Genomic DNA, 9,392 nt, shown 5'->3' with positions numbered 1-9,392 from the left:
ACCTTTGTATTGTAAGGTGACATTAAGCCTGGCTTAGTAGTGGAGAGCTGTCAATAACACACCTGTCCATTACTAATCCTAAAGTTTGTAAAGGGTTAAATAAACACACACACATGCAGAATAAAGTATTTTAATGAAATGAAAGAACACACAGTTTTGCCATCTTTATTCTTCTGCTAATTCAAACGATGCCCTCGATCTCCTGTAATAAATGATAAAATAGCAAACCAACAATATACCCATACCTGTTTGGCGTAGTCAATCCCACGGCGTAATCTATATCTGGGGGATATATAGTTTACAGCCGGGAGCGGTGCTAATGCGACCAGCCCAGCTGTAAACTACTGGGAAATGAATGAGAAGCTGCCGGCGCCAGCATCAGTGACGTCAGTGCAGCCTCTCAGCCTGACCGGCAATGAACTCGGCAGCGTGGGAAAATGAACTGTCGCTTTCCCACGCTCAAGAGTTCACCTCAGGTCAGGCTGGAAGGCTGCACTGACGTCACTGATGCTGATGCCGGCAGCAGTAGGCCAACATTTTAGATTTTAAAATCATTTTTCAAGCTGGTGTTATAAAGTATTCTAATTTACTGCGATAATGACTTTTGGGTTTTCATTGGCTGTAAGCCATAATCATCAACATTAACAGAAATAAAAACTTGAAATAGATCACTGTGTTTGTAATGACTCTATATGAGTTTCAATTTTTGTATTGAAGAACTGAAATAAATTAACTTTTGATGATATTCTAATTTAGTGAGAAACACCTGTATATACATACAGAGCACATAGACGTGTCTACGAGAAAATGCAATAGTAAATGGGTGAGGCATATGCGGCCCCTCTCCATATAGGCGCTGTGCACACTCCTCTCCACGCTCACATAGCTCCATGCCAAACACACATTGTACATGCGCGACTCCGCTCCATACACTGAGGCCCCTGATCATGTGACACCTGGCTCCTCCCCTCCTGTGACCTCATCCCAGGTCCTGTGCACACAGAACAGCCATATATGTGGTGTGCGGCTCTGCAGGTGGAGGTAGGTGCTGGAGATTCCCCATTACTGGGCGCAGGGGACATTAACCCCCTCAGTGCTGACATAAAGTAGGTGCATCTGTGTTGCTCCATTTGTACATGTGCAGCTCTGCTCTGTACTCACACTGTGCATGCGCAGCTATTCTTCATACATGCACAGCTCTCTGTACACACGCCGTACATACACCACGCATACTCAGCTCTTCTCCGTACACACACGGCTCCTCTCTGTACACATGCGGCTCTGCTCCGTACACCTCGCACACCCGCGGCTCCGCTCCGTACACTTTGTACACACACGGCTCCGCTCTGTACACCTCGTACACACACGGCTCCGCTCCGTACACCTTGTACACACACGGCTCCGCTCTGTACACATGCGGCTATGCTCCGTACACCTCGCACACCCGCGGCTCCGCTCCGTACACTTTGTACACACACGGCTCCGCTCCGTACACCTCGTACACACACGGCTCCGCTCCGTACACCTCGTACACACACGGCTCCGCTCCGTACACCTTATACACGCGGCTCTGCTCCGTACACCTCGTACACCCGCAGCTCCGCTCCGCACACCTTGTACACACCCGGCTCCGCTCCGCACACCTTGTACACACCCGGCTCCGCTCCGTACACCTCGTACACACACGGCTCCGCTCCATACACCTTGTACACACACGGCTCCGCTCCGTACACCTTGTACACACGCGGCTCCGCTCCGTACACCTCGTACACACGCGGCTCCTCTCCGTACACCTCGTACACACACGGCTCTGCTCCGTACACCTTGTACACACACGGCTCCGCTCCGTACACCTCGTACACACACGGCTCCGCTCCGTACACCTCGCACACCCGTGGCTCCGCTCCGTACACCTTGTACACACACGGCTCCGCTCCGTACACCTCGTACACACACGGCTCCGCTCCGTACACCTCGTACACACGCGGCTCCGCTCCATACACCTCGTACACACGCGGCTCCTCTCCGTACACACAAGCCTCCACTCCGTGCACCATGTGACCCGGTGCCTGATCAGTATAGGAGGATTTCTCCCTGAATGTGCAGCGTCGTCTCCTACATCACAGGCAGATTGTACTGGAATAAATCCATCTCTAGATATCGGGGCATTTCTAGGTCCCTGGATTCTGGGGACAAATAAGTTACAGATTTTAATTTTTCCTATAAAATTGTTAGAAACAATTACAATAATGACACAAATTAGAAAGATTTGCATCTGTGTAAGTTAATGGCATAAATTGTTGTTTTATTTCTGTTAAACTCTTGAAAAACGTAATAAAAATGCAATGCTGCTTCTTTTCTGCAGGTGTCTGCACCACACGACAAAACAACAATATTCTCTGATGCCTTTTCCCCCGTTTGATGTATTTTTAGCGAATATTTGAAGCAGTTTTGAGTCGGCGCTTAAAAATGCAGTTCTGTTTTTCCATTCTCAGCAGCCTATAGGAAAAAGCCCCAAATCCACACAGTTCAGCAGCGTCTTCAGGCGCCCGAGGACGGAGTTTTCATGAAATCACTTCCACTGGGACATTTATGCCGTGTTCACACGTTGCTGTTTTGTTTTAACTGTCAAAGCAAAGTGGATGTGATTTCATGATGATTCTGCCTCTTGTGCGTCTAAAGACGAAGCTAAACTGTGTGGATTTGGTGATTTATTTATTTTTTTCTCTATAGTATAGGGAGCTTGAAAAAAACCGTAAAAAAAAAGCACAGTTGCTTTTTGTAATGTCAGATTCAAAGCTTTTCTGCAGTGTAAAAAACAAAACAAAAAAAATAACGTTAAGGGTATTTTCACACAGGGCGTTTATGCAGCCTTTTTTTTTTTTTTTTGCTGCGTTTTTTATGCTAATTTTCAGCTGCTTTTTACAGTACCAGCAAAGCCTATAAGATTTCAGAAATCTCATCCACACACATTGGGGTTTTTTTGCCATCAGGATTTTGTGCTTTGCTGCGTTTTTTTGACAGAGCATGTCTCTTCTTTCAGCGTTTTTGCAGCACTTTTCACCCATTGACTTGAATGGTTGGTGAATGGATACGCTAGGTTGACTTTTTTTTTTTTTTTGCAGCGTATCGGCTGCAGAAAAGTCAAGGACAGCAGGATGTAACGTCACACTCGGCTCTGCTAACTCTAGATGGCAGACTGCATGATGCGTCCATACAGCCTGTCATCCAGCAGAGCGGACTATTCAAATGAATGGGGAGGTCCGACAATGCAGTGTTTGACACGTTGTCATATGCATGACAGCGCAGCAAACACTGCTTCTGATCAGTGGTGAAATCATCCCCACTGGTCAAAAGACAGCAGGAGGGCTCAGCTGTGATGGGAGTTATACAGTTTACCTCTGGTCACTGGTGTCAGCTGAAGGGTCTACTGATCCGATCATCCGACACCTACTGCTGCTAATAACAGTGAGAGCAGGAGGGAATGATGGGAGTATTCATCAGCTGCTCCTGTGCTGTAAATAAATAATTTGATAAAAAAACCTGCATGGGTTCCCCCCTATTTTTGATAACAAGTCAGGCAAAACTCACAGGTGGGGGCTGCAACCCTCAGCTGTCAGCTTCAGCAAGGCTAGTTATCAAGAATAGAGGGGTCCCCACGCCATATCTTTTAATTATTTAAATACATAATTAAAAAAAGGGCTTGAGGTCTCCCCATTTTTTTACAACCAGCCTTGCTAAAGCAGACAGCTGGCGCTGGTATTCTTAGGCTATGGTAAGGGGCCATAGATATTGCCCCCCCCCCAGGCTAAAAATAGCATCCAGCAGCTGCACAGAAAAGGCACATCTGTTACATGTGCCAATTCTGGCACTTTGCCTGGCTTTTCCCACTTGCCCTGGTGACATCAAGCCCCGAGATTAGTAATGGAAAGGCGTCAATACGACGCCCCGATTACTAACCCCATAGTCACATTGTAAGAAAACATAGACATCCAGAATAAAGTCTTTTAATTGAAAAAATGACACAGAGTTTTAAACTTGTCATTACATCTCGTTTCAACAAGTGGGCAGTAAAGACAGAACACATGCCTCGAAGGCTGCAATAGCTGACACCTGGAACCTGGGGCACATTTCTCAAAAACGGGGCAACATTGCTAGTATGCTGTGGGTGTGATCCGAGAAGAAATGGAGCAGGATGAAGCCTTCTTGAGGAATGAATAGGCCTGGGAGAGGCTCCTTGAGGTGGCTTGATATGAGGCTACTGCCATCACCAAGCGATGGATTGTCCTTAGGGGTTCCCCACCTCCTATATGGGAACAGGTGGCTATCACCCATTTCTACATATCGGGGGTTCTAGCACTACCTGAAGCCAGGTCACTAATAGCCCAGGCACCTGGTGTTGGCAGATATACAACAGATACAGACGTATTTGTGTGCAGGAGGAGTTAACACTTTCCCGATAGTAGATGGCGATGTTTTTACTGTTATATGCTTAGTTGAATGTAATGCATATACTTGTTGTACTTTTGGTTTCACTTTCTCTCTGGTAAAAGGTCCTTCAGACTTCCTGTTATGCTGTATTAAGAAGCTGATGTATGTACCTCATGTTCTGTCCAGATAAAAGTTGAATTACCCCATATAATCTACTCTCACAAATTTCTTCTGCCACCAAACTATGCAACAAGTTATGGCCCCAGCAAAGAAGACAAAAAGGACTTGGCGAAAGCAAAAGAATACTTCAGAACAATTCTCTCCAGACAAGTAAGACAAATAAATTAAAGATGAGCAGCAGTTCAGAGCTGAGACTCACAGTAGCTAAACTGAACAATGAGAATTATCAGTTCAAAGTGGAGATGTTATTGTCTAACGATGATTTATGGGAGGTAATCAGTACAGACAGACCCAATGATAATAATCAGACATGGGATAAGAAAAACAGGTAAGCAAGAGCTACTATGAGCTTATTAGTGGAGGATGATCAGTTAATTCACATGAGGAATGAGAATACAGCAAAGGGAATATGGGAAGCATTGAGAAAGCTACATGAAAGATCCAGCTTAAATCACAAACTATTCCTGCTAAGAAAACTTTACAAGATGAGATTAAGTGCAAAAAAAGACATGCAAGAGCATATAAAATTCATGATGGAGGTGGTAACACAGTTGAGATCAGTCTGTGAAGAAATTAAGGAAAGATTCTTATTCCAGAAGAAAAACACTCCTAACTTCAAAACAGAGCCACTGAAGGAATATTTGTCGGATATAGTGACAATTGCAAAGGATACGGAATCCTAGATCTTAAGACAGACAGAATCACAGTGAGTAACAATGTAAAGGTACCTTCACACTGAACAACTTAACAACGATAACGATAGTGATCCGTGACGTTGCAGTGTCCTGGATAGCGATATCGTTGTGTTTGACACGCAGCAGCGATCAGGATCCTGCTGTGACATCGTTGGTCAGAGCTAGAAGGACAGAACCTTATTTCGTCGCTGGATCACCCGCTGACATCGCTGAATCGGTGTGTGTGACGCGGATTCAGCGATGTCTTCACTGGTAACCAGGGTAAATATCGGGTTACTAAGCGCAGGGCCGCGCTTAGTAACCCGGTATTTACCCTTGTTACCATTGTAAATGTAAAAAAAACCAAACACTACATACTTACATTCCGGTGTCTTTCGGGTCCCCCAGCGTCCGCTTCCCTGCACTGTGTCAGTGCCGGCCGTAAAGCAGAGCACAGCGGTGACGTCACCGCTCTGCTTTAGGGCCGGCGCTTACAGTGCAGGGAAGCGAACGCCGGGGGTCACGACAGACACCGGAATGTAAGTATGTAGTGTTTGGTTTTTTTTTACATTGACACTGGTAACCAGGGTAAACATCGGGTTACTAAGCGCGACCCTGCGCTTAGTAACCCGATGTTTACCCTGGTTACCAGGGGACTTCGGCTTCGTTGGTCGCTGGAGAGCTGTCTGTGTGACAGCTCTCCAGCGACCACACAACGACGAAACAGCGACGCTGCAGCGATCGGCATCGTTGTCTATATCGCTGCAACGTCGCTTAATGTGACGGTACCTTAACATTCATTAATGATCTAAATCAGGGGTGGGGAACCTCAGGCCCCCAGGCCATTTATGACCCTGGATGACCTTTTATCAAGCCCCTAAGCAGATTCTCAGAGACCACATTCTTGGGCAGGGAGCTGTATTTTGATTGCCACCAGCTCATTAATTTCTTCTTGCTCTGTTAGCACAGTGTTGCTAGCTGTGAGTGTGCAACCTCTTCCCTCACCAGCACCCCCTGGTGGAGGTTGCGCTAAACTTCACTGTAGCTGCATCACATGATCACTAACCACACATTTAAAAGGGGATTTTGCTTTTTTTTTCCCTCTGGTCATGGATCCGCTTGGTAATTTGGCAGATCAAGTGTCCAGTTTGACACAGATGATGCAGGATTTTTCGGTGGGACATCGGACCCTTGCCATGTCTCATATTCACTTAAGAAAAAGGCTGACGGAAACTGTTAAGATTGTGCAGGGAACCACCCCTCATGCTGTTAGTCGACCTGGTGATTAAGTAGATGTTCTTTTGCACTCTCCCGAACCCTCAGGACCCTGGGAGGGTCCCCAATCTTTGGCTTTCTCGCATCCCCCTACTTCTCCTGAATGTATGTCGGTAGATAGGTTCTTTGGGGCCCTAGGACTTTTCTATCATGAACCGGACTGTGTTAGGTTAGCAGAGGACAATATTATGGGTTTGGTTCAGGGAAAGTGCTCAGCCGAGTGGTACATCTCCGATTTCCATTGATGGTCCACTGAGGTGTTCAGGAGTGGACTGTTGGATTACCTGACGGATGCTCTGGCTCTCCATCCACCTCCCAGCTCATTGGAGGAAACTATGATGCAGGCTATCTGTATGGATTGGAGGCTGCGAGAGAGAGGTTTTACACAGCAAGAGGTTCTCTTCCTCTCTGCTGGTTCTGTTGTTTTGCCTCTGTCTCAACATATGGAGGTGGGGGCCGCCAACCTTGAGGAGGAGGAGGAGACAGCGACATGTAGGAAAGCTGTGTTTTTACTGCAGAGATCCTGGACATTGGAAAAAGGACTACCGCTCCTGTCCACCGACTATCAAGCGGCTGAGTCTGCGTGATTGTCGTGGAAGTCACCCAGACTCTTGGGTACCTTTTTCTGCATTATCAAAACATTTTTTGGAAGTGGAACTTTGTTGTGGGAGTGGCTCCGCACCTACTTCTGCCTTCGTAAATTGCGGGTTGTCCATGAACTTTATTGACTCTGACTTGGTGTACAAGTGTAAGTTAGGGACAGTTAGGCAGAAGACTCCTATTCATGTTGCTGATATTGACAAAACACCACTGGCTAAGAATGTTATCAAATGTGTTTCAGAGGAGTTTCTCCTTAAAGTGAGTTCCGTACACCAGGAACGTATTTCATGTTTTGTTATGGACAATCTGCCTGCGGGACTGGTGTTGGGGTTCCCCTAGCTACATTTACATAGCCCTGTGATAAACTGGGAATCTTGGGACATTGTCAAATGGGGTCCTAATTGTAGTAAAAATTGCCTCACTACTGTACTTGTGTCATTCTTTGGTCTGCAGGGTATTCCGGAGTACATGAAGGACTTTGAGGATGTGTTCTCTGAAGAGGAGGCTGAGGCTCTATCACCCCACCCCCATTTAATTGTGCTGTTGATCTTGTTCACGGTGCCAAATTGCCCAAAGCCCGTTTATACAAACTTTCCGGCCCTGAGCGGGCTGCTATGATGGAATATATCTATGATAATCACCGTAAAGGCCACATTCGGCCATCTGTCTCTCCCGTGGTGGCGGGGTTCTTTCTTGTGAAAAAAAAAAAGGATGGTGGGTTACGCCCATGCCTCGATTTTCGAGACCTGAATAAAATCACTATAACAAACACTTATCCCCTCCCACTTATACCAGATTTGGACAATCAATTGTCGGGGGCCCTGTGGTTCTTTAAGTTGGATCTCAGGGGAGCATACAATCTCATCCATATGCGTGAGGGGGATGAGTGGAAAACCGCATTTCTCACCTCTGAGAGTTTGTTTGAAAATTTGGTTATGCCCTTTGGCCTTTTGCCTGTGCTTGCCTCTGTCGTTGCAGATCCCAAATGTTTTCATTAAGGCTCTTCTGAAGCCAGCAGTGCCTTCCTCAGGTGAATCTCCTTTGCACTCGCCGTCTGTTGTGGTGGATGGCCAGAGCGAGTATGAGGTGGAACGGGTGGTGGATTCTCATATGCTCCACCGTTCACTTCAGTACTTGGTCCATTGCAAAGGTTAAGGTCCTGAGGACCGGTCGTGGGTGCCGGTGTGTTCGGTCCATGTGGATTGGTTGGTCCGGGACTTTCACGCTCATTGTGCAGGGAAGCCTGGGGGTCCTGTGGCCCCCCCATTCAGTCATAGTTCATGCTTCCAGGCTAGAGCAGCTGACCCCTATACCCTGGTGATCCTTCTGCCTCTGACTTCCCTTATTTGTGTGAGACCCGTTCCCTATCCCTGACTTAGTGTTCGTCTGGTGGTTTTCCTTACAGTGTATGACTCAGCCTGATCTCTGAACCCTGCCTCTTGCTTTCCATCTCTGATACCTTTTTCCCCGACCGGCTTTGACTTCTGACTTGTACCCCGACTTCATCTTACATCTCACATTTTGGATACTGCACTCCCGTTTGGCTCTGACTTCTGGCTTGTCTCTGACTTCGTGCATTGATGTGACCTCTGGTACTTCTGCTCCTGACAGTTTCTGACTTTGCTTGTCTGACCACTCTTTCGTTACCTGTGACACTTGTGCGGCTGCGCAGTGTTGCTACACTGTGAGTGCGCAACCTCTCTTCCCTCACCAGCACCCCCTGATGGAGGTTGCACTAAACTGCACTGTAGCGGCATCACACATTTGGGTTGAAGGGTGCAAAACCAGTAAAGTCTCCAATGGAAACCAACTATCTTAAGGAAATAAATAGTGAACAGAATATGTTACTGAATAATGAACAATGCAGAAAGGCAATGGGAAAATTATTATATCTTGCGACTGTTACAAGGCCAGACATTGCAGCAGCAGTTGGAATTTTGAGCAGGAAGGTGTAAAGCCAAACATAATAGATTGGAATGCAGTGAAAAGGGTAATTCGTTATTTTAAAGGGACTAGCAGTGTTAAACTGAAATTACCTGCAAGTGAGAAATGCATTTTAGCCAGATACGGTGATGCACACTGGGTTGGAGATCCAATTGACAAGAAATCTACCAGTGGTTATCTTTTCTTGCTCTCAGGCAGACCAAATAGTTGGATTAGTAAGAAACAATCTATAGTAACACTGTCATCGACAGAAGCAGAATATGTCACCGCATCACATGCCAGTCAAGA

General features: G+C 46.5%; 1 protein-coding gene across 6 annotated transcripts in view; it reads left to right on the top strand.

The window, feature by feature from the left end:
• The first annotated feature begins 874 nt into the window (after positions 1-874).
• Positions 875-9,392, top strand: part of LOC143767404 (oocyte zinc finger protein XlCOF8.4-like) — a 53,241-nt gene continuing 44,723 nt past the window's right edge. For 2 of the 6 annotated variants that reach the window (XM_077255729.1, XM_077255730.1), the window contains exon 1: positions 1,014-1,041. In XM_077255729.1, coding sequence (XP_077111844.1) covers positions 1,015-1,041 — 27 coding nt within the window. In that variant the 5' untranslated portion in view covers position 1,014. Of the gene's footprint in view, positions 1,107-9,392 lie in introns of all 6 variants that reach the window. The other 4 variants (XM_077255733.1, XM_077255734.1, XM_077255731.1 and 1 more) reach the window with 3 other exon arrangements.

The sequence above is a fragment of the Ranitomeya variabilis genome, chromosome 4 (genome assembly GCF_051348905.1).
Source record: "Ranitomeya variabilis isolate aRanVar5 chromosome 4, aRanVar5.hap1, whole genome shotgun sequence".
Lineage (NCBI taxonomy): Eukaryota > Metazoa > Chordata > Amphibia > Anura > Dendrobatidae > Ranitomeya > Ranitomeya variabilis.
The sequence above is the reverse complement of the archived record's forward strand: the minus strand, read 5'-3'. Positions and strand labels throughout refer to the sequence as shown.